General features: G+C 46.8%; 1 protein-coding gene and 1 pseudogene across 11 annotated transcripts in view; one reads left to right on the top strand and one right to left on the bottom strand.

Moving 5' to 3' along the window:
• Positions 1–5,701: 5,701 nt before the first annotated feature.
• C14H2orf42 (chromosome 14 C2orf42 homolog) overlaps positions 5,702–25,507 on the bottom strand; it is a 43,117-nt gene continuing 23,311 nt past the window's right edge. For all 11 annotated transcript variants that reach the window (XM_055242523.2, XM_063617858.1, XM_063617857.1 and 8 more), the window contains 4 exons: positions 20,482–20,589; positions 20,039–20,139; positions 15,568–15,730; positions 5,702–6,385 (listed from right to left, as the gene is read on the bottom strand). In XM_055242523.2, coding sequence (XP_055098498.1) covers positions 6,177–6,385; positions 15,568–15,730; positions 20,039–20,139; positions 20,482–20,589 — 581 coding nt within the window. In that variant the 3' untranslated portion in view covers positions 5,702–6,176. The remainder of the gene's footprint in view (positions 6,386–15,567; positions 15,731–20,038; positions 20,140–20,481; positions 20,590–25,507) is intronic.
• On the top strand, positions 21,723–22,401 carry LOC129462507 (large ribosomal subunit protein eL31-like; annotated as a pseudogene).

Raw genomic sequence — 25,507 nt, 5'->3', positions numbered from 1 at the left:
AAGCGGCGGCGCGGGCGAGAGGAGAACGTGGCTTACGTCATCTGGCGGAGGCGTGGGGGCGGCTGCCGCGTGAGCAGCCCCAGCCAGGCGCGGTCAGCGCGTTTTTCTTTCTCTTCTACTCTCAGTGGAGAGGGTGGAAGCTTGATTTCATGCCGTTTATTTTACTTTGTTTTCAAACCTGTCAAGTTAATATTGTTAATTATAAAAAACTTGAGGGGAAAAGGGAAAAGATAGGTAGAAAATGATTCTTAGCATCCCCAAGCATCTTTAACCTTTCATTATGTTTACTTCCAGCCTTTTTCATGAAACAATATTGTGGTCTGACTGTATACAGTGGTATTAACTACAAAGATTCCTAAGAAGGGACAAAAAGCACCTTTCAGTTTCAAGGCTAATTTATTTATTTATTTATTTTTATTTTTTTTTGAGACGGAGTCTCGCTCTCACCCAGGCTGGAGTGCAGTGGCGCAGTCTCGGCTCACTGCAAGCTCTGCCTCCCAGGTTCACGCCATTCTCCTGCCTTAGCCTCTCCGAGTAGCTGGGACTACCGGCGCCCGCCACCACGCCCGGCTAATTTTTTATATTTTTAGTAGAGACGGGGTTTCACTGTGGTCTCGATCTCCTGACCTCGTGATCTGCCCGCCTCGGCCTCCCAAAGTGCTGGGATTACAAGCGTGAGTCACCGTGCCCGGCCTCAAGGCTAATTTAGAGGAACAGGTAGAAGAGGAAAAGTTCAAACGATAGACAAAATGAGCGATTTGTCCACGGTAGCTAATCACTACTCACATCATCCGGAGGAAACGGGCTCAGAGTCATGCCCAAGGCCGCGCATAAGAGAGTGGGGAACTAGTTCTAAGGAACAAGGTTAGTGCCCCACCAGCTGGAGCAATGTGGTGAGAGAGTGGCACAAAGCTCACACTGGTACACGGCCCTGGCCACTAGTTGTTAAGTGCCACCCATCTCCAGCACTGCCCTCCCTATGAGTGACAGTGAAAGGTGGGAGGGACGTTACAGGACTGTATCAGGCATTAGACCTGCTACTCCAAGTGCAGTGTGCAGGCCAGCAGCATCCCTGCTGTGCAGCACTTTCCGCATCACTTGGAAGCTTGATGGAAATGCAGAATCTTGGACCACACTCTAAAGCTTCTGAATCGGGCCGCATGCGATGCCTCACGCCTGTAATCCCAGCACTTCGGGAGGCCAAGGTGGGTGGATCATCTGAGGTCAGGAGTTCGAGACCACCCTGGCCAACATGTTGGCCCGGTCTCTACTAAACCCCGTCTCTACTAAACCCCGTCTCTACTAAAAATACAAAAATCAGCCTGGCATGGTGGTGGGTGCCTATAATCCCAACTACTTGGGAGGCTGAGACAGGAGAATCGCTTGAACCCGGGAGACAGAGGTTGCATTGAGCCGAAACTGTTCCATTGCACTCCAGCCTGGGCAACAAGAGTGAAACTCTGTCTCAAAAAATTTAAAAAATAAAGCTTCTACATCAGAATATGCATTTTAACTAGGTCCCTGGGTGATTCCTGTGCACATTGAAGTTTAAGAAGTGCTGTTGTAAATAAAATAAGTCGTCCTGTTCCCTTGGTACAGCAGGTGGGATGGTAGATGCTAAGGGCACTTGCAGAACTGGATGATGGGAAGAGAGGCAGCCGGGGAGCAAGGTCGGTAAGGAGGATTAAAAAAAAAATCAAGGCTGGGCGCGGTGGCTTACGCCTGCAATCCCCGCACTTTGGGAGGCCGAAGCGGGCGGATCACCTGAGGTCGGGAGTGCGAGACCAGGCTGACCAACAGGGAGAAACTCCATCTCTACTAAAAATACACAATTAGCCGGGCATGGGTGGCGCATGCCTGTAATCCCAGCTACTGGCGAGGCTGAGGCAGGAGAATTGCTTGAACCCGGCAGGTGGAGGTTGTGGTGAGCCGAGATCATGCCATTGCACTCCAGCCTGGGCAACAAGAGCGAAACCGCGTCTCAAAAAAAAAAAATCCTACGAGTGTCAGAAAATATGATCTGCCACAGAGGAAAACCAGGAAATCAGAATCTGGGAGATAAAGGAAGAAGAAATAGGTGAAGCAGGTTAAGCAGATCTCTTGAGAAAATTCACTAATAGACACAAGGGCTGCCCCCCGTGGCTGACTTTTTTGTGTTGTCTATGACTTAGAGGGTCTAGTTATTATAATTCACAGAGCTTGGGGAGAGCAGCCAGCCCCTGCCCATCCCCTCCAGCAGGGTATAGTGAGATTTCTCTGGGTTCTTCTAGCTGAAGGCATATTCTGGGCGTTTTCGGACAGGGGAGAACCAGGGATAGGAGGAGCTGGCTGAGGTTCTGACAGAACGGTGTCTGTTGGATGAGGACTGAAGTATGTATGGTGTGTGCTTGTTTATGCACATGTGGGCTGGAGGGAAGGGCAGGGCATTGGCACCAACCCAGGACAGCAGTCAAGGAAAGATGGGGTGAATTTAGGTGATTGGGAATTAGTGGGCCCACAAAGCCACGGGGCTGATGACATCTGGTACCTTGAAAGTCAGGTGGCAGGCCTACAGATCTCTTGGGTGGATAGTTCTTGGAGTTAGAGTTTGGAGGTCCCCCAAGTAGCTTCTAAATATTAGCAATCTGGCTGGGCGCCGTGACTCACGCCTGTAATCCCAGCACACTTTGGGAGGTCGAGGCAGGTGGATCACCTGAGGTCAGGAGTTCGAGACCAGCCTGGCCAACATGGAGAAACCCCATCTCTACTAAAAATACAAAAAAATTAGTCGGGCATGGTGGTGCGCGCCTGTAATCTCAGCTACTCAGGAGGCTGAGGCAAGAGAATAGCTTGAACCTGGGAGGCGGAGGTTGTAGTGAGGCGAGATTGTGCCACTGCACTCCAGCCTAAGTGACAGAGCGGGACTCTCAAAAAAAAAAATTTATATATATATATATATGCAATCTGTTTTATATATATATATAAGCAATCTGTTGAGACAATAGTAGTACTGGTAGAGGCAGGGCCATAGTAGATTAGAATCAAAGTGTTCTGGGTGGAGGAGTAGCAAGTTGTTGTTCTCATGATGACCATGATGTCAGGGGCCCCAGCCATGTTGCCTGGAGGAGGAAGAGTTAAGAAGGCATCCCTCTCAGACCTATTGATACACTCAGTCTGAGAATGATCAGTCTGTGCAGTAGACAGGAGGCCGTGTGGGTATGGAGGGTTTTAAGCTGTTCTCTCCAGAATACAAATGGTGGCTTAGCTTGGAGAGGCAGCAGCTGGGCAGTCCTTAAAGATCCCATTGACTGATGGAGGAGGGGTGCAATGGACAGTACATGTGGGAATGTGTATGGGTGGGGAGGTAGGTGGATGTGGGGTTTGAGGAGTGCTGTTGTGGGAGTATCTAGGACCAAAATGAGATCAATACTGATGTTGTCCCAGAGGTGTCTGGAGGCTGGGAGTGGGTGCAGCAGTTCTACTGGTCCTCCTAGGCCCGTGCTTGACTTGGTAGAGGGGGTGTCAAGTTAGGAAAAAAGGGGTGACTCTGAACTCCATTACAGATTGTGATGGGCTGTGATAGTGTCCTGGAGTGGTGCTGGGGGGAAGATCTGACTGCTTGAGTAGAGTCTTCTTTGGGTGGATGATTTGCTCCACCCATGTGTTTTGTGGCGCCTGTGGTTCTTCTGAGTCAGTCAGGTATTACTAGACCAGGCATGTGCCTGTCACCCACAGGTGTGTTTTGTCAAAAAGCTGTGACCGATGTCCTCCAAGTTCTCAGGTTGAAGGATTTCTCAGAATGGCCAACCACGGTCTTTCCTTGGGTGTTCCTGCTCTTCAGGCAAGCCTCTGCCTTATCTAGTTTTTGTTTTTTTTTTTGAGACGAGTCTCGCCTCTGTGGCCAGGGTGGAGTGCAGTGGCGCGATCTTGGCTCACTGCAACCTCTGCCTCCCAGGTTCAAGTGATTCTCCTGCCTCAGTCTCCCGAGTAGCTGGGACTACAGGCGCATGCCAACACGCCTAGCTAATTTTTGTTTTTTGTTTTTTTTTTGAGACGGAGTCTCGCTCTGTCACCCAGGCTGGAGTGCAGTGGCGCGATCTCGGCTCACTGCAAGCTCCGCCTCCCGGGTTCACGCCATTCTCCTGCCTCAGCCTCTCCGAGTAGCTGGGACTACAGGCGCCTGCCACCTCGCCCGGCTAATTTTTTGTATTTTTAGTAGAGACGGGGTTTCACTGTGGTCTCGATCTCCTGACCTCATGATCCGCCCGCCTCAGCCTCCCAAAGTGCTGGGATTACAAGCGTGAGCCACTGCGCCCGGCCAATTTTTGTATTTTTAGTAGAGACGGAGTTTCACCATGTTGGCCAGGATGGTCTCAATCTCTTGACCTTGTGATCTGCCCACCTCAGCCTCCCAAAGTGCTGGGATTACAGGCGTGAGCCACCGTGCCGGGCATGCCTCATCTAGTTTTATCTTCTCCACACCTATCCAAACCCTTCCTCTCCTTTGAAGCCCAATTCAAGTTTTAGGTCTCTGTGCACCTCCCTGGATGCTCAACAATTTCCCCCATTGTCTGACGCCCTTAGGAGCTGACACAAACCAGCCCCTCAATCGCAGAGGGTAGACAACACAATGTGGTTATTCCTTCTCTTTTAGGGGCATAGCACCTCTCTTACCAAAAATGTCTCCCCCTCTGTTAGGCCAATGAGTGCCTTTTTGGGGGGTGGGAGGGAGGGGTTCTGCCTTTTGGATCAGAGAGTGGAGCAGTCAGTCCTGCTCCAGTGAGGAAGCCATACATTCAGGCACTTCAGGAGCCAGAATTCCTACTAGGAGGAACTGCTCTGTGCTGAGATCAAATGAAGCCCCAGAGAGAGGCAGAAATGGGTCAGATGGACCCTAGCTCCACAGGTCCCAAGGCCCAGCCACATCAGCTCCAGTGCAGTGTGGTTGTCTAGCTCTACTTTAGTGTCCACGAACCAGTCATTCATGCCTATTTTGCCCAAGCTGGTTAACTGGCTTTCTGTCACTTGCAATTCAAAGTACCTGGTACGGCCGAGCGTGGTGGCTCACACCTGTAATCCCAGCACTTTGGGAGGTTGAGGCGGGCAGATCACGAGGTCAGGAGTTCAAGACCAGCCTGGCCAACAAAGTGAGACGCCGACTGTACTAAAAATACAAAAAAAAAAAAAAAAAACCTAGCTGGGCATAGTGGCGGGTGCCTGTAGTCTCAGCTACTTGGGAGGCTGAGGCAGGAGAATCGCTTGAACACAGGAGGCGGAGGTTGCAGTGAGCCGAGATCGCGCCACTACACTCCAGCCTGGAGACACAGTGAGACTCCATCTCAAAAAACAAACAAAAACAAAGAAATTACCTGGCACATAGTAGGCATGCAAGGAATGTTCATTCCCTTCTTTCCTCCTTAAAGATAGGCTTATACTTCTGCGTCTTTCAGTATCTCTATTCTGTGATCATTCAGTCAGAAACAGCAATTGAATTTTACTAACTGGAGAATATATAAAGATACAAGTATGAAGTGAACAAGCTATCACAAGCATTAGTTTTAAACAGCAATATTCCCTTGACACCTGGATCTCTTTCCTGTATCACTATTGAAATATCAATATTCCTTTGATACCTGGATCTGTTTTTCCCGTATCACTATCAGTTAAATCCCGCCTCCCCCCGCCAAAATTTATAATTTTATAAACAGGCGACCATGAGATATAATTTGGAAAAACTAGTGACACTGTGCTTTATTTGAGAACAGAATAAAGAGCATGGCTGGAACTCTGCCAAGATGGTCTTTAACATTCTGCCCTAACCAGGGTGTTAACTTTCCAACACTGTTGGTATATGGCTGAGTGCTGCAAATTTCTCAGAGAATTAGCAAAAGGTTGAAATAAACGCTAAAGATGAGTCCGTAAGAAGGAAAATAAGCTGGTTTTCTTTCTGTTCCTTTTAAACTCTAGCCAGAAATACTGCCCAATGCATAATGAAGACTGTACACAGCAGCACCAAAAAGGCTATTTACAAGAGATTTTCTTCAACAGAATCCACTTGAAAGCACTGAGAATTTGCATCTTAGCTAAGAGCAGTTCACCAAGGAACAGGGCCATCTAAGTGCCTAACTAGCATTTAAAGTTGTCAAGGGGTGGGGATGTGCAAATTAAGCAGCAAAAGATTATTCTCTTGTTTTGCCTTAAGGGAAAGTGATAGTGGTCAGAGGGGCCAGTTCCAAGGGCTGGTCCAAGGAGGGCCGCTGGTCTTGGTACTCCGCCACATGCCCATTCCGGTGGTGGCCATACTCAAACTTGATCCGCAGCTCGCCAATCTTAGACTGGGGAAGGATATCTGGGATCCACTCGATGATGAAAGGTGTTGGCTCCTTTTGATCTGGGGAAGTGTTGCCTAAAGAGAAAAAAGGAGTATTAGTACAATTCCACCTGACTCTAATGGGTGTTCCTAATTGCAAAAAAAGTGTCTGGAATTGGAGCAGTCTGTTCAGCTTTGATAATCAGAAGGCCAAATGAGGTTTATAAATTCAGTGGTGATTGGGATATTAGATTTATTGATCATCATGAAGTTGTTGGGTTTTTTTGAGACGGAGTCTCGCTCTGTCACCCAGGCTGGAGTGCAGTGGTGCAATCTCGGTTCACTGCAACCTTTGCCTCCCGGGTTCAAGCGATTCTCCTTCCTCAGCCTCCTGAGTAGCTGGGATTACAGGCGCATGCCACCACGCCTGGCTAATTTTTTGTATTTTTAGTAGAGATGGGGTTTCACCATGTTAGCCAGGATGGTCTCAATCTCCTAACGTCATGATCCGCCTGCCTCAGACTCCCAAGTGCTGGGATTACAGGCATGAGTCACCACGCCCAGCCATCATGAAGTTAAAACATACATATTTAAGCCAGGCATGGTAGTTCACGCCTGTAATCCCAACAGTGTTGGCGGGCAAGGTGAGAGGATAGCTTGAGGCCAGGAGTTTAAGACCAGCCTATGTAACAAAGTGAGACCCTGTCTCTACAAAAAATTAAATTAGCCAGATGTGGTGAAATGTGCCTATGGCCAACTACTTAGGAGACTGAGGTGGGAGGATTGCTTGAGCCCAGTAGTTCAGTGCCAGCCTGGGCAATACAGTGAGACTCTGTCTCAAAAAAACAAAGTAATACAAGAAAACAAGAAGGGTAGATCAGGGACAGTGGCTCACGCCTGTAATTCCAGCACTGTGGGGGGCTGAGGTGGGTGGATCACTTGAGGTCAGGAGTTTGAGACCAGCCTGACCAACATGGCAAAACCGTCTTTACTAAAAATACAAAAATTAGCCAGGTGTGGTGGCATGCTCCTGTAATCCCAGTTACTTGGGAGGCTAAGGCAGAAGAATCGCCTGAACCCAGGAAGCGGAGGCTTCAGTGAGCTGAGATCATGCCACTGCACTCCAGCCTGGGCAACAGAGTGAGACTCCGCCTCAAAAAACACCCCCAAAAAACAAAAAAAACAAGAAGGATGGATTAATGTATATACATTTTTATATTATAAAAATTAATAATGTATATACATTTTTCTCTCAGCACTACTTAACCTTCGACTTCATAAGCTAGTATTTTACTTTTTTGTTTGTTTGTTTTTTGAGATGGAATCTTGCTCTGTTGCCTAGGCTGGAGTGCAGTGTTGCAATCTCGGTTCACTGCAACCTCTGCCTCCTGGGTTCAGGTGATTCTCCAGCCTCAGCCTCCCAAGTAGCTGGGACTACAGGCACGTACCACCATGTCCAGCTAATTTTTGTATTTTTAGTAGAGACAGGGTTTCACCATGTTGGCCAGTCTGGTCTCTAACTCCTGACCTCTGGTGATCCTCCCACCTCAGCCTCCCAAAGTGTGGGGATTACAGGCGTGAGCCACTGCACCTGGCTTATATTTTACTTTTCACTTCACTATGTTACTCTCCTTCCACTTTAGCCTAAATAGTCACCCCTTTTAAACTCCTTCCCTCTACTTCTTTTGGTCCTTTCTCACAAAGACTAAGACATCACTGATATGATGAGAAACAAAGCATCCATCCACTCACCCCAGACTAACAGCCTTATTGGCAGGGTATTTTGGTCTGTTTGGTTTCTTTTAGTCATAGAATATAAATGTTAGGTATTATCTAGCTCATGTTTGTCACAGACATTCTAGCTTCCATTTCAAATGATATCTGGAGCTGCTGCCAACTTTTCATTTAAATATCAATGAAGACATAGAAAAAGATGAAAACTCACAACTGATGAACACTAAGACCACTGGCAGCTTCTGGGAGGAAATATAAAACAGGTGGAGATGGATGGAAAGAAATCTACCCAGACTTTGGCCATAGCATATCCCATCTTTCCTTCATAAAGGGAGGCTACATGGAAAAAGGCAGGAAAATACTTTGTCTCTCTCACTGTTTGTGCCCTGGCTAGTACTTATACAGAGCAGCAAATGAGCAGTGCCACTTCCTTTCCTTTAGAACATCTCACACACACCCCTCCCCACTCATGTACCTGAATTCTTGATGACTGCAAAGGGGACTTGGAGGAGGGTAGGTGCATTTAAGGTGAATAGCAGGGCCAGGTGCAGTCATTCACGTCTGTAAACCCAGCACTTTGGGAGGCCAAGCCAGGCAGATCACGAGGTCAGGAGTTCGAGACCAGCCTGATCAACATGGTGAAACTCCGTCTCTACTAAAAATACAAAAATTAGCCAGGCATGGTGGTACACCCTGTAATCCCAGCTACTCAGAAGGCTGAGACAAAAGAATTTCTTGAACCTGGGAGGCAGAGGTTGCAGTGAGCCGAGATCGCACCACTGCACTCCAGCCTAGGCAACAGAGCAAGACTTCATCTCAAAAAAAAAAAAAAGTGAATAGCAGTGGCAGAGTGTGTTCCGGAAGGTATAGTCTGCACTAGTAAAGCAATTTGGGTGTGAGAAAGAGGAGAAACCCTTGAAAACTATATATGTGGGGAATCTTAGTTTTGTGTGTTTTTTTCCTATATTCCATTATTAGCAATGAAGGAGGCAGAGATGATCAGGAGATGCCACTGTGGTAGGAAAGAGAAACATTAGATCTGAGAACTCTGCATTAGCACTCCACATACAGATCTGAGAGGGAGCCAGCCATCACGCAGGAGTGGTCCCAAGCAATCTGCCTGTTACCAAAATTTGAGTCTGGACAGATCTTTTTTTTTTTTTGAGACAGAGTCTCGCTCTGTCAGCCAGGCTGGAGTGGCGCGATCTCAGCTCACTGCAAGCTCTGCCTCCCAGGTTCACGCCATTCTCCTGCCTCAGCCTCCCGAGTAGCTGGGACTACAGGCGCCCGCCACCGTGCCCGGCTAATTTTTTGTATTTTAGTAGAGATGGGCTTTCACCATGTTAGCCAGGACGGTCTCAATCTTCTGACCTCGTGATCCGCCTGCCTTGGCCTCCCAAAGTCTGGACAGATCTTATCTGTTCAGTAATAAGTAAAGAAAAGAACAGGAAGTTAAAAAAAAACTACATAAGGAAAAGGGAGTAAATAGCTAGAAGAATCAAAGAAAGGGAAAGCAATGACTGATACATCTATCCAAAAGAAAATTTAAATGGCCGGGCACGGTGGCTCATGCTGGTAATCCCAGCGCTTTGGGAGGCCAAGGTGGGTGGATCATGAGGTCAGGAGTTCAAGACCAGCCTGGCCAAGGTGGTGAAACCCCGTCTTTACTAAAAATACAAAAATTAGCTGGGCGTGGTGGCACAGGCCTGTAGTCCCAGCTACTCAGGAGGCTGAGGCAGGAGAATTGCTTGAACCTGGGAGGTGGAAGTTGCAGTGAGCCAAGATCGCGCCACTGCACTCCAGCCTGGTGACAGAGCAAGACTTCATCTAAAAAAAAAAAAAAAAAAAAAAAAAGAAGGTTAAAAGAAGGTAAAGGAATAAAGAATGGCTACTTCATAGGCAGAGGAGCCCCCGGCTAATTTTAAAAATTCTTTTATAGAGATGGGGTCTCCCTGTGTTGCCCAGGCTGGTCTCAAACTCCTGGGCTCAAGCTATCCTCCAACCCCAGCCTCCCAAAGTGCTGGGATTATAAGTGTGAGCCACTGTGCTCTGTCAGATCAAAGATTTAAACATAGAAAAACTCAGGTTAAAGAATACTTTTGAAAAATACAAAATTAGGCCGGCTCTGGTGGCTCATGCCTGTAATCCCAGCACTTTGGGAGGCCGAGGCGGGTGGATCACCTGAGGTCAGGAGTTTGAGACCAGCCTGACCAATATGGTGAAACCCCGTCTCTACTAAAAATATAAAAATTAGCCGAGCGTGGTGGTGTGTGCCTGTAGTCCCAGCTACTGGGGAGGCTGAGACAAGAGAACTGCTTGAACCTGCGAGGCAGAGGGTGCAGTGAGCCAAGATCGTGCCACTGCACTCCAGCCTGGGCGATAAAGCAAGCCTCCATCTCAAAAAAAAAAAAAAAAAAAAGGTCGGGCGCGGTGGCTCATGCCTGTAATCCCAGCACTTTGGGAGGCCGAGGCGGGTGGATCACACGGTCAAGAGATCGAGACCATCCTGGCTAAAATGGTGAAACCCCGTCTCTACTAAAAATACAAAAAATTAGCCGGGTGTGGTGGCGGGCACCTGTAGTCCCAGCTAGTAGCGCCCAGCTACAGGCGGGCACCTGTAGTCCCAGGAAAATGGTGTGAACCTGGGAGGTGGAGGTTGCAGTGAGCCGAGATTGTGCCACTGCATGCCAGCCTGGGTGACAGAGTGAGACTCCATCTCAAAAAAAAAAAAAAAAAGAAAGAAAAGTACAAAATTAAACACCAGCAGAACTAAACTAAGAATATGGTATCACTGGCCGGGTGCAGTGGCTCAAGCCTATAATCCCAGCACTTTGGGAGGCTGAGGCGGGCAGATCTCCTGAGGTCGGGAGTTCGAGACCAGTCTGACCAATGTGGAGAAACCCCGTCTCTACTAAAAATACAAAATTAGCTGGGCATGGTGGCACATGCCTATAATCCCAGCTATTCGGGAGGCTGAGGCAGAAGAATCTCTTGAACCCGGGAGGCGGAGGTTGCGGTGAGCCGAGATTGCCTCATTGCACTCCAGCCTGGGCAATAAGAGTGAAACTCTGTCTCAAAAAAAAAAAAAAAAAAAAAAAAAGAATATGGTATCACCTTCAAAAACTATGAAGACAAGACAGAGAATGTAGTCCATTTAGCAAAAAATAAGACAAAAGACCAACTATATCAATTATAATAAATATAAAGAGGACAGACTACTAAAATTAGAAAAACTCAAAACCAAGTATATAATGTTGATAAGAGATTCATCTAAGTTGGGCATGGTGGTGTGTGCCTGTAGTCCCAGCTCCTTGGGAGGCAGAGTGGAAGCATCACTTGAACCCAGGAGTTCAAGGCTGTAGTGCACCATGATCACACCTGGAAATAGCCACTGCACTCCAGCCTGAGCAACATGGCAAGACTCTGTCTCTAAAAAAAGATTCAGTTAAAACAGTGTCACAAAAAAGTTAAAACTAAATGGATGGCGAACATATTAAAAAAATAAAAAACAGGCCAGGCATGGTGGCTTATGCCTGTAATCTCAGCACTTTGGGAGGCTGAGGCAGGAGGACTGCTTGAACCCAGGAGTTCAAGACCAGCGTGGGCAACAGAGTGAGACCTCATCGCTACTAAAAATAAAAAGAAATTAGCTGGGAATGGTGGCACGTGCCTGTAGTCCCAGCTACTCAGGAGGCTGAGGTGGGAGGATCACTTGAGCCCAGGAGTTCGAGGCTGCAGTGAGCCGTGATTGTGCCACTGCACTCCAGCCTGGGTAACAGGGCAAGACCCTATCTCAAAAAAAAAAAAAAAAAGTAAAATGTAAAAAGTTAAAAGAATAAAAAACAAAAGAAAGCTGGTGTCACTGTTGTAATACTGGACAAAGAATTTAGGGCCAAAGTTCGCTCTACATTGATAACATACAATTTACATTAACAACATCTGGCAGTGACTCTGATGTACCAACAACACTGCATTTAAAATAGTTAAAGGCTTTTAGAAATATAAGAAGTCATTCAGGGAAACATAATTTTAGTAGCAAATGGTAAAATGACTCTTCTAGTCTTTGGCAGGTCAAAGAGATAACAGAGAGGAGTTAAACATCAAAATAAAATGACTGATTTAAAAGCTATATATAGCTGGGCGTGGTGGCTCATGCCTGTAATCCCAGAACTTTGGGAGGCCAAGGTGGGTGGATCACCTGAGGTTAGAAATTCGAGACCAGCCTGGCCAACATGGCGAAACCCCGTATCTACTAAAAATACAAAAATTAGCCGGGTGTGGTGGCATACGCCTGTAATCTCAGCTACTCAGGAGGCTGAGGCAGGAGACTCACTTGAACCCGGGAGGCGGAGGTTGCAGTGAGCCGAGATTGTACCACTGCACTCCAGCCTGAGTAACAGAAAAAGACTCTATCTGAAAAACAAACAAAAACTATATACGAGTTTATATTGGATAAATAACATCTATGCTAGCACGAATTCATATCATATATTGTTAGTGAAAAGACATTTTAAAATTCCTAAAAAGAAAGAAATTAAGGCCGGGCTTGGTGGCTCATGTCTATAATCCCAGCACTTTGGGAGGCCAAGGTGGGCGGATCACCAGAGGTCTGGAGTTCGAGATCAGCCTGGTTAACATGGTAAACCCTGTCTCTACTAAATATACAAAATTAGCTGGGCATGGTGGCATGCACCTCTAATCCCAGCTACTCAGGAGGCTGAGGCAGGAGAATTGCTTGAACCCAGAAGATGGAGGGTGCAGTAAGCCGGGATCACACCACTTGCTGCACTCCAGCCTGAGCAACACAGTGAGACTCGGTCTCAAAAACAAAAAAAAAAAAAAAAGGAAGAAATTAAAGATACATCTTCTGACCTCAAAATAATAAAACTAGAAATTGGAAACTAAGAATATGAAGATGAAAAGCCTCAACTAATTTGAAATTTTAAATACAAGGTACTGAGGACACAGAGAAACTAAATTATAGATGATTCAGATAATAACTTTAAATGTTATCAAACATTAATTTAAAAACTTGAGTATTCCTTTTATTATTTATTTATTTATTTATTTTTGAGACAGAGTCTGGCCCTCTCGCCCAGGCTGGAGTGCTATGGCAGGATCTCCGCTCACTGTAACCTCCTCCTCCTGGGTTCAAGCAGTTCCCCTACCTCAGCCTCCCAAGTAGCTGGGACTACAGGCACGCACCACCACACCCGGCTAATTTTTTGCATTTTAGTAGAGATGGGGTTTCACCATGTTGGCCAGGATGATCTTGATCTCCTGACCTCATGATCTGCCCACCTCGGCCTCCCAAAGTGCTGGGATTACAGGCATGAGTCACCACACCTGGCCACGCCTGGCTAATTTTTGTATTTTTAGTAGAGATGGGGTTTCGCCATGTTGGCCAGGCTGGTCGGAACTCCTGACCTCAAGTAATCCACCCGCCTAGGCCTCCCAAAGTGCTGGGATTACAGGCATGAGCCACCGCACTCGGCCGAGTATCCCTTTTTTTTTTTCTTTTTGAGATGGAGTCTTGCTCTGTCGCCCAGGCTGGCGTGCAATGGCGTGATCTCGGCTCACTGCAAGCTTCGCCTCCCGGGTTCACACCATTCTCCTGCCTCAGCCTCTCGAGTAGCTGGGACTACAGGCGCCTGCCACCATGCCTGGCTAATTTTTTGTATTTTAATAGAGATTGGGTTTCACCATGTTAGCCAGGATGGTCCAGGATGGTCTTGATCTCCTGACCTCGTGATCTGCCCGTCTCAGCCTCCCAAAGTGCTGGGATTACAGGCGTAAGCCACCGCGCCCGGCCCTCGGCGGAGTATTCCTTTTAAAATCTACAAAAATAAAACAGTTCCAAGAAAATATTAGGAAAAATTTTAAAAGAGAAATTATTATAGACAAAAGAAGGAAATAATTTAAAACAAATTTAGGGCCGGGCCCGGTGGCTCACGCCTGTAATCCCAGCACTTTGGGAGGCGGAGGTGGGCAGATTGCCTGAGCTCAGGAGTTCGAGACCAGCCTGAGCGACATGGTGAAACCCCGTCTCTACTAAAATACAAAAAATTAGCTGAGTGTGACGGTGGGCGCCTGTAATCCCAGCTACTCGGGAGGCTGAGGCAGGGGAATTGCTTGAACCCGGGAGGCAGAGGTTGTGGTGAGCCAAGATCATGCCACTGCATCCAGCCTGGTGACAGCGCGAGACTCCCTCTCCAAAAAAAAAAAAAAATTTAGAACTGATAAAAGCCAGTTACCTGATTTGGAAAACACCATAAAGCAGATGAAATTTAAGTGCAGTCTAAAACAGACTTAGAACAGATTTTAATTTTTGTTCTTTTAGTAAAGTAGGGATCTTGCTATATTGTCCAGGCTGGTCTTGAATTCCTGGCCTCAAGCGATCCTGCTGCCTCAGCCCCGAAAGCTCTGGGATTACAGGCATGAGCCACTGTGCCCAGCCTTCATTTACTATTATCACTACTGGGACTTCATCAAGAGTACCAATTTAATATTAACTATACTAAAACTAAGAAATTTCCATAACTGGCAATAACAAGTTAGAATCAGGATAGATATTTCATTCACAAGAGCAGCAAAAAATATAATATTCACAAGAATTTGACAGAATAATTACAAATTCTAAATTTCTTCTGGAAGAATAAATGCAAAACTGAAGAAACAAAGGGGGGCCACCAGATAGATCCCAAAGCTAAATTAGTTAAAATTATGGCGAAGGCCGGGTGCGGTGGCTCACGCTTGTAATCCCAGCACTTTGGGAGGCCGAGGCGGGCGGATCACGAGATCAGGAGATCGAGACCACGGTGAAACCCCGTCTCTACTAAAAATACAAAAAAATTAGCCGAGCGTGGTGGCGGGCACCTGTAGTCCCAGCTACTCGGAGAGGCTGAGGCAGGAGAATGGCATGAACCCAGGAGGCGGAGCTTGCAGTGAGCCGAGATCGTGCCACTGCAGTCCAGCCTGGGTGACAGAGCGAGACTCCGTCTCAAAAAAAAAAAACTATGGCAGGCATGCATTTATTCATTCAGCAAGTTTTTTGTTTGTTTGTTTGTTTGTTTGTTTGAGGCTGAGTCTCACTCTGTCGCCCAGGCTGGAGTGCAGTGGTGAGATCTCGGCTCACTGCAACCTCTGCCTACTGGGTTCAAGCGATTCTTGTGCCTCAGCTTCTTGAGTAGCTGGGACTACAGGCACGCGCCACTACGCCTGGCTAAGTTTTGTATTTTTGTAGTAGAGACGGGGTTTCACCATGTTGGACAGGCTGGTCTCAAAACTCCTAACATCAAGCAATCCACCTGTCTCGGCCTCCCAAAGTGCTGGGATTATAGGCGTGAGCCACAGCACCTGGCCTGTAATTTTATTTTTGAAAACACTGGTTCAAATGAAACAAAATACCTTATCCCACGATTGCCTTTACAAGGTGAATGAATGTGTCTTCTTTGTTTAAGGTCAAGATCCAAAGCTTTGGACAGTGTACTGTACTGTTCACCAGCTGACACTCAAAGGAAGATGCACTTTTGAAGTTCACTTACCAACTTTGAGAAAAGTTTTTAGTTCCAAGGGTCGCAGCACTGGTTGTTTTTCTATACGACCGTAGGTTTCTGCTATGCTTTCTACTTCCACTTTAGGGCACTTAAATAGCTCATAAGTCCCATCTCGGTTCTGGATAAAGCTACGGGTGATTTCCAGGGGCATCTGGACACCAAGACAATACCAAAAAAAAGGTGAGAGAGAAAACTTTCAAAATAGACCAATACCTGGATGACAACAAATCTTTTATTATTCCTTCTTTCTTGTTAAGTATATTCAAATGAATTACAACTTCCCTGTTTTTCAAGAAAATCCTGTCAACAAATCTGCCTTTTCTCCCTTACATCATTCATGGCTTTCCTTTTTTCTCTAAAATCTTAAATTTCCACCCCAGCCAAACTATATACCAACTGAACCTCTAACATCTTCATGGGTACATGACTGCTGCTGGCACAGACCTGCTCTAAAATCAGTTTTATTCCTTCCCCTACTGCTCTGCTAGCAGCATTCTTCTCTTAAATTCCTCTGTTCATAGCACCTATAGCTCACCTCACCTCCTGTATGCTTCATACTGTCCTTGGGACTGAGCCAAGCAGAACTGGAACTGGATGCTGTGGTGACCCAGAGCAAATTACAAACTTCTCAGAGCGTGTTTTCTCATGGGCAAAATGCAGTTAATGCCAGGGCATGGCTGGGAGGTCAAATGAGGTGACGGAGGTAAGTAATGCCCGACAGTGAGAAGCTCCATGATTGTTAGCTCTCTTCTCCCACATGCCTGCACCCTGGGTTGCTTCAGTGTCTCCCTAAATGTCATCCATTCCAGGCTAAAAGCTGACTCTGTGACATCTGCATTTAAAGGAGTTCCTCAAGTGTCTTTAATGCCAATACAGCCCTTTTCTAGGGTTCACATGTATTTTTTTTTTTTTTTAAGAGGCAAGGTCGCTAGGAGCGGTGGCTCATGCCTGTAATCCCAGAACTTTGGGAGGCTGAGGTAGGTGGATCACCTGAGGTCGGGAGTTTGAGACCAGCCTGACCAACATGGAGAAACCTCATCTCTACTAAAAATACAAAATTAGCCAGGCCTGGTGGCAGATGCCTGTAATCCCAGCTACTCGGGAGGCTGAGGCAGGAGAATCGCTTGAACCTGGGAGGCGGAGGTTGAGGTGAGCCAAGATCACACGATTGCACTCCAGCCTGGGTTACAAGAGTGAAAGTCCGTGTCAAAAAAAAAAAAAACAACAAAAAAAAAAACAAAAAACAGTCAAGGTCTCACTTGGTTGCCCTTGCTGGAGTACAGTGGCAAAATCATGGCTTACTGCAGCCTCCCACTCCCAGGCTCAAGTGATCCTCTTGCTTCAGCTTCCTTAGTGGTTGGGACTACAGGCACACACCACCAGGCCTCACTTTTTCTTTTTTTCTTTTTTTTTGGAGATGGAGTCTAGCTCTGTCACCCAGGCTGGAATGCAGTGGCACGATCTCAGTTCACTGCAACCTCTGCCTCCCAGGTTCAAGTGATTCTCCTGCCTCAGTCTCCCGAGTAGCTGGGATTACAGGAGCAAGCCACCATGCACAGCTAATTTTCGTATCTTTAGTAGAGACGGGTTTTCACCATGTTGGCCAAGCTGGTCTCAAACTCCTGAACTCAGGTGATCCGCCCACCTCGGCCTCCCAAAGTGCTGGGATTACAGGCATGAGCCACCTCGCCAGGCTCTTTTGCTTTCTTTCTTTTTTTTGTTTTTTTAAGAGTAGGGGCCTTGCTGGCCGGGCGCAGTGGCTCACGCGTGTAATCCCAGCACTTTGGGAGGCCGAGGAGGGTGGATCACCTGAGGTCAGGAGCTTGGGACCACCCTGGCCAACATGGTGAAACCCTGTCTCTACTAAAAATACAAAAATTAGCCGGGCGGGGTGGTGTACCTGTAATCATAGCTACTTGGGAGGCTGAGGTGGGAGAATTGCTTGAACCTGGGAGGTAGAGGCTGCAGTGAGCCAAGATTGCGCCACTGCACTCCAGCCTAGACAACAGAGTGAGACTCTGTCCCAAAAAAAAAAAAAAAAGGTAGAGGCCTCACTGTGTTGCCTAGGCTGGTCTTGAACTCCTGGCCTCAAGCAATCCTTCATCTCAGCCTCCTAAATTGCTGGTATTATAGCCACCATGCCTGGCTCACATGTAAATTCTGTAGCTACCAAACAACTTATTTTTTCTTTCCTCAACAGAAGAATGCCTTGCAATTAAGCTACTCTTAATGTATCAAATCACATTATGCTGAATTTTCTATTTTTTTTGAGACGAAGTCTCGATCTTGTCCTCCAGGCTGGAGTGCAATGGCGCGACCTCAGCTCACTGCAACCTCCGCCTCCCGGGTTCAAGCGATTCTCCTGCCTGTAGCTGGGATTACAGGTGCCTGCCACCATGCCCGGCTAATTTTTGTATTTTTAGTTGTGACGGGGTTTCACCATGTTGGCCAGGCTGGTCTCGAACTCCTGACCTCAGGTGATCTGCCCACCTTAGCCTCCTGAAGTGCTGGGATTACAGGTGTGAGCCACCGTGCCCAGCCTATGCTGAATTTTCTACACAATTCTATTACTGTAGGAAGAAAAACTCCATCTCAAATTTTCAGGATCTACTTGGAAAACATTTTTTTTTTTTTTTTTTTTTTGAGATGGAGTCTTGCTGTGTCGCCCAGGCTGGAATGCAGTGGTGCAATCTTGGCTCACTGCAAGCTCCGCCTCCCAGGTTCAAACCATTCTCCTGACTCAGCCTCCCAAGTAGATGGGACTATAGGTGCCTGCCACCACACTTGGCTAATTTTTTTGTATTTTTAGTGGAGACGGGGTTTCACTGTGTTAGCCAGGATGGTCTCGATCTCCTGACCTTGTGATCCACCCGCCTCGGCCTCCCAAAGTGCTGGGATTACAGGTGTGAGCCACTGTGCCTGGCCCCAAAAACATATTTTAAAATGTGTAAGACAGGCACAGGGGCTCATGCCTGTAATCCATGCACTTTGGGAAGCCAAGTTGGGTGGATCACTTGAGGTCAGGAGTTTGAGACCAGCCTGGCCAATATGGCAAAACCCTGTCTCTACTAAAAATACAAAAATTAGCCAGGCATGGTGGTGCGCACCTGTAGTCCCAGTTACTCAGGAGGTTGAGGCATGAGAACTGCTTGAACCTGGGAGGTGGAGGTTACAGTGAGCTGAGATCATGCCACTGCACTGCAGCCTGAGCAACAGAGCAAGAGACTCTGTCTCCAAAAAAAAATAAAAACATAAAATGTCTAGTGTGGCTGGATGTGGCACATTACACTTGTAATCACAGTATTTTGGGAGGCCAAGATGGGAGGACTGCTTGAACCCAGGAATTTGAGACCAGCCTGGGCAACATAGCAAGACCCCATCTTAATTTTTTTTTTTTTTTTTTAAATTAATAGGATGGGCCTGGTGGCTCATGCCTGTAATCCCAGCACTTTGGGAGGCTGCGGCAGACAGATTGCTCGAGTCTAGGAATTTGAGACCAGCCATGGCAACATGGGGAAACCCCATCTCTACAAAAATTAGCTGGGCATGGTGGCATGTGCCTGTAGTCCAAGCTACTCAGGAGGCTAAGGTGGGAGGATCACTTGATCCCAAGAGGTAGAGGTAGAGTGAAACGTGACTGTACTCCAGACTAGGCAACAGAGTAAGACCCTGTCCCAAAAAAACCAAAATACAAACAAAAAAGACCAAAAAAAAAATTTTTTTAAAGGGTCATTTCTCAGGCGGGCACAGTGGCTCATGCCTGTAATCGCAGCAGTTTGGGAGGATCATGAGGTCAGGAATTCAAGACTAGCCTGGCCTACATGGTCAAACCCTGTCTCTACTAAAATTATAAAAATTAGCCAGGTATGGTGGCACATGCCTGTAATCCCAGCTAGCCGGGGGGCTGAGGCAAGGGAATTGCTTGAACCTGGGAGGCAGAGGTTGCAGTGAGCCAAGATTGCGCCACTGCACTCCAGCCTGGGCGACAGAGCAAGACTCCATCTCAAAAATAAAATAAAATAAAAAGGGTCATTTCTCTAATGAGAACAAAGCTGTAGTTTGGGGAGGAGGTTTTAATTGTGCTGGTGCCACTGACTTCACAAATATTATATCATCTCAAATTATTTATATACTTTCTAGATGCCTGCCAGTCAAATCTAGGACTCATCATAAGTATTAGGGGATCATTATTTAATTTATAAGAAAAATTCTCTGTTTTTTTATCCCAAAGGCAAAGAAAAAGTATATTCCAATTTAAGATACTTTTTTCAAGCCATAGGGAACACACATAAAAATTGGAGTCAGAACTATAAAGCCAGGGATATTTCTGAATAATCTCTTAGCATGAAAAAGAGAAACTCTGGTGTCTGTAACTCAAGGAACCATGCAAATATACTCCGTACTTGCCTCCCTCTCTTCCCTTCACAACCCTCCCACTGTTATAGAAATAAACTCTCACCTCTGGGGTATCTAAGATTTGTTTAACTTGCAGGATATTAGTGATATGCCAAGTATACTTGGAAAAGGTTCCCAGTGGCAAGGCATCTTTCCGAACAAAAGCTTCAACGTGAAAAAAGGACAAAATTAGATTACCAAAAAATAACATTTTCTTTTATTGTATTTGTTACCTAGTTTCTAATACAGTACTATTATTTCCTTATAGATTCTTAGCACTTTTAAAAAGAAATTCTAGAGGCAAATATATAAAAGGTTTTGGCAGAAATGTGACAAATCAGTTGATGTAGATGATTGATATGCTGATCACTGAAGGCTTTGTGCCCCAGACGTGTGAGTAGAAGTCCTAACTCTGAATCTCACGGTGAGTATTCCACACAGATTTTTTCCAAACATAATTCTCTATGTTCAAGACATTCATCACTATATCAAAGGGAAATCCTGTACCTGTGGTGGAGTTGGGGAGCCGTTTTTTTGCACTTCCTATAGATATTCTCTGTTGCAGGGCATCAAAAAAGGACTGAGGAATGTGGAACACCAGTGGTTCTGGTTTGCCTATGGGAAACAAGAAGAAACAACTCATTTAAAGAAACTCAGTGGACTTTCTGAGGTACAGGGAGAGGTGGAAGAAAAGGAATCAAGGGACGTTAATAACTAAAAATACCACTGAGTTTTTTTTTTTTTTTTTTGAGACGGAGTCTCGCTCTGTCACCCAGGCTGGAGTGCAGTGGCGCGATCTCGGCTCACTGCAAGCTCCGCCTCCCGGGTTCACGCCATTCTCCTGCCTCAGCCTCTCCGAGTAGCTGGGACTATAGGCGCCCGCCACCACGCCCGGCTAATTTTTTGTATTTTTAGTAGAGACGGGGTTTCACCGTGGTCTCGATCTCCTGACCTCGTGATCTGCCCGCCTTGGCCTCCCAAAGTGCTGGGATTACAAGCGTGAGCTACCGCGCCCGGCCTGAGATTTCTTTATACAGAGGCAAAAAGAAGGTTTTGATTGACCTTTCTGGGCCAAGAACTGTCACTAGCCCTACTGTTGATCCCTTGCAAACATAAAAAACACAGTGTAGCCTGGGTAACAACAAAAGGAAGACCCAGTGTCTACAAAAAAAATTTTTTTTTTGAGATGGAGTCCCACTCTGTTGTTGCCCAGGCTGGAGTGCAATGGCATGATCTTGGCTCACTGCAACCTCTGCCTCCCGGGTTCAAGCAATCCTCCTGCCTCAGCCTCCTGAGTAGCTGGGACTACAGGCGTGCACCACCATGCCTGGCTAATTTTTATATTTTTAGTAGAGATGGGGTTTCACCATGTTGGCCAGGCTGGTCTTGAACTCCTGACCTCGTGATCCGCCCACCTCGGCCTCCCAAAGTGCTGGGATTACAGGCATGAGCCACTGTGCCTGGCCAAAATTTTTTTTAAATTAGCCAGGCGTGGTGGCATGCACCTGCTGTCCCAGCTACTTGGGAGGCTGAGGTGGGAGGATCAACTGAGTCGAGGAGGTTGAGGCTGCAGTAAGCCATGATCACGCCACTGCACTCCAGCCTGGGCAACAGAGTGAGACCCTCCCTCAAAAAGGAAAAGAAAAGAAAGGCCAGGTGTGGTGACTCACACCTGTAATCCCAGCACTTTGGGAGGCCGAGGTGGGTGGATTACCTGAGGTCAGGAGTTCGAGACCAGCTTGGCCAACATGGTGAAACCCCATCTCTACTAAAAAAAAAAAAATTAGCTGGGCATGGTGGTGCGTGCCTGTAATTCCAGCTACTCAGGAAGCTGAGGCAGGAGAATTGCTTGAACCCAGGAGGTAGAGGTTGCAGTGAGCTGAGATCATGCCACTGCAATCTAGCTTGGGCAACAGAGCGAGACTCCACTGAAAAAACAGAAAAAAGAAAATGAAAAAACAGTCTTTCCAACTTGGACCCGGCAGAATGGCTCCCGCAAGGAAGGGTGGCGAGAAGAAAAAGGGCCGTTCTGCCATCAACGAAGTGGTAACCTGAGAATACACCATCAGAATTCACAAGCGCATCCATGGAGTGGGCTTCAAGAAGCGTGCCCCTCAGGCACTCAGAGATTCGGAAATTTGCCATGAAGGAGATGGGAACTCCAGATGTGCTCATTGACACCAGGCTCAACAAAGCTGTCTGGGCCAAAGGAATAAGGAATGTCCCATACCGAATCCATGTGCGGCTGTCCAGAAAATGTAATGAGGATGAAGATTCACAAAATAAGCTATATACTTTGGTTACCTATGTACCTGTCACCACTTTCAAAAATCTACAGTCAATGTGGATGAGAACTAATTGCTGATCGTCAGATACATCAAATAAAGTTATAAAATTGCAAAAAAAAAAAAAAAAAGAAAAAACAAACTAACACAGTAGACCCTTGTCATCCACCAAGTATAATATTTCAAATCCGCAATTTTAAAATGACTAACACAGCACAGACTTCCCCCTTAAAGGGTATGCGAAGTAAGATGGGATGAGAACAATAAGGCCGAGGTAGCTGCCTCCATTTGATTCCCTTTTGCTTGCTATCCCCAGGTTCTTGCTATTTGCATTCATGTCTAAGCAAACTAACGACATGCTCTCTCACCCAATGGTCAGCACCATGAATGCTGAGGGACTACAAGTTAGGACACTACTTACCCAGCAAGCATCTGTCTTTCTCTCTGAATATGTCCTCAAGGCAGGTAAAATACTTGAAAGTACTTAACAAACCTCTTAAAGAAACTTGCCGCCAGGCGCGGTGGCTCACACTTGTAATCCCGGCCCTTTGGGAGGATGAGGCGGGTGGATCACCAGGTCAGGAAATTGAGACCATCCTGGCTAACATGGTGAAACCCCATCTCTACTAAAAATACAAAAAATTAGCCGGGCGTGGTGGCGGGCACCTGTAGTCCCAGCTACTTGGGAGGCTGAGGCAGGAGAATCACCTGAACCTGGGAGGCGGAGGTTGCAGTGAGCCGAGATCATGCCACTGCACTCCAGCCTGGGTGACAGAGTGAGACTCTGTCTCAGAAAAAAAAAGAAACTTGTCAGACATTAGGTCAACAAAAAGAGAGTTAAGGGGAGGGGGTCAAGTGAGTTCAGAGTCTTTCTTAAAAATTCTGTCCAGACCATTACAGCGGTGGCTCACACCTGTAATTCCAACACTTTGGGAGGCCTAGGTGGGTGGATCACTTGAAGTCAGAAGTTCAAGACCAGCCTGGCCAACATGGTGAAACCCTGTCTCTACTAAAAATACAAAAATTAGCCAGGAGTGGTGACACATGCCTATAATCCCAGCTACTCAGGAGGCTGAAACACGATAATCTCTTTTTTTTTTTTTCTTGAGACGGAGTCTCGCTCTGTCGCCCAGGTTGGAGCGCAGTGGCGCAATCTCGGCTCACTGCAAGCTCCGCCTCCTGGGTTCATGCCATTCTCCTGCCTCAGCCTCTCCGAGTAGCTGGGACTACAGGCACCCGCCACCACGCCCATCTAATTTTTTGTATTTTTAGTAGAGACGGGGTTTCACCGTGGTCTCGATCTCCTGACCTCGTGATCCGCCTGCCTCAGCCTCCCAAAGTGCTGGGATTACAGGTGTGAGCCACCGCGCCCGGCCGACGAGAATCTCTTGAGCCTGGGAGGTGGAGGTTGCAGTGAGCTGAGATTGTGCCACTGCACTCCAGCCTGTGTGACAGAGCACGACTGTCTCAAAAAATAAAAAAGAATTAACTTCAAGAAGCCTTCATAAAACACACACACTCATAGTCCAGGAGCAAGCTGACAGAAACTTGGACAGAGGTGGTAGTAATGGAGATGGTGAGACGGAGTAGAGGGTGGTACAGGAATGGGATGGAAGAGGGAATGGGATGGGATGGAAGAGGACTACAAGTGTTTAGCTTATAGTATTATCAATATTCTGTTTTCTGGGCTGGGCATGGTGGCTCACGCCTGTAATCCCAGCACTTTGGGAGGCCGAGGCAGGTGGATCACCCGAGGTCAGGAGTTCAAGACCAGCCTGGTTAACATGGCGAAACCCCATCTCTACTAAAAATACAAAAAATTGGCCAGGCATGGTGGTGCGCGCCTGTAATCCCAGCTACTTGGGAGGCTGAGGCAGGAGAATCGCTTGAACCCGGGAGGTGGAGATTACAGTGAGCCAAGATCATGCCACTGCAATCCAGCCTGGGCAACAAGTGATTCACCTGCCTCAGCCTCCTGAATAGTTGGGACTACAGGCCTGTGCCACCACGCCCAGCTAATAGGATACTTTTTTTTTTTTTTTTCTGAGATGGAGTCTCACTTTGTTGCCCAGGCTGGAGTGCAGTGGCGCAATCTCGGCTCACTGCAAGCTCCACCTCCTGGGTTCACACCATTCTCCTGACTCAGCCTCCAGAGCAGCTGGGACTACAGGCGCCCGCCATCACGCCTGGCTAATTTTTTTGTATTTTTAGTAGAGACAGGGTTTTACTGTGTTAGCCAGGATGGTCTCGATCTCCTGACCTGTGATCCAACCGCCTTGGCCTCCCAAAGTGCTGGGATTACAGGTGTGAGCCACCGTGCCCGGCCGCTAATAGGATACTTTTAAGGCAACAAGCAGAGACTGGCTAGCTCTGAAACCGCTGACGTTTCATGAGACTGTAACAAATAACACCCAAATCCAGCCTGTGTTCTTCAATCTTCCTCAGCATGTTTATGTCCTTTTTTTTTTTTTTTTAGATGGAGTCTTGCCCTGTTGCCCAGGCTGGAGTGCAATGGTGTGATCCTGGCTCACTGCAACCTCCGCCTCCCGGGTTCAAGCAATTCTCCCACCTCAGCCTCCCATGTAGTTGGGACTACAGGCACCCACTATAATGCCTGGCTAATTGTTTTGTATTTTTAGTAGAGATAGGGTTTCACCATGTTGGCCAGGCTGGTCTTGAACTCCTGACCTCAAGGGATTAGCCCACCTCGGCCTCCCAAAGTGTGGGATTATAGGTGTGAGGCACTGTGCCTGGCCAGCATGTTTAGTAATTCTATATAACTATTTTAGTCTCATGTGTTTAGATTTTCAATTTTTCTTTTTTCCATACAGGGTCTCACTTTGTCACCCAGGCTGGAGTGCAGTAGCACTATTTTTTGTAGAGATGGGGTTCGCTATGTTGTGCAGGCTTAGATTTTCTCTCATCTTTTTTTCCCCTTTCTTTAAGTTTGAGAGTTAGAATAGTCTTATAAAGCTTTGGTATCTCCCTCACCAAACACACACACACACACACACACACACACACACACGCACACGAACTTATGCAAGCAATCAGACTATGCCTTTACTGATTATTTGCTATGTTTTTTCTCTTCTGTCTCTAAATTTTAATAATTTTGCTGTTCTTGAATTTTAATTATGTGATTGTTCTTTTCTTTCAATTAGATTTCTACTTTCTTGTGGCCCAGTGCTCTCTGGACTGAAGTCCAATTACTTTTCCTATCAGAGGAGAATTATAGCACAATTACC

This window comes from Symphalangus syndactylus, chromosome 14 (genome assembly GCF_028878055.3).
Source record: "Symphalangus syndactylus isolate Jambi chromosome 14, NHGRI_mSymSyn1-v2.1_pri, whole genome shotgun sequence".
Classification (NCBI taxonomy): Eukaryota; Metazoa; Chordata; class Mammalia; order Primates; family Hylobatidae; genus Symphalangus; species Symphalangus syndactylus.
This window is presented reverse-complemented; position numbering and strand designations above follow the sequence as displayed.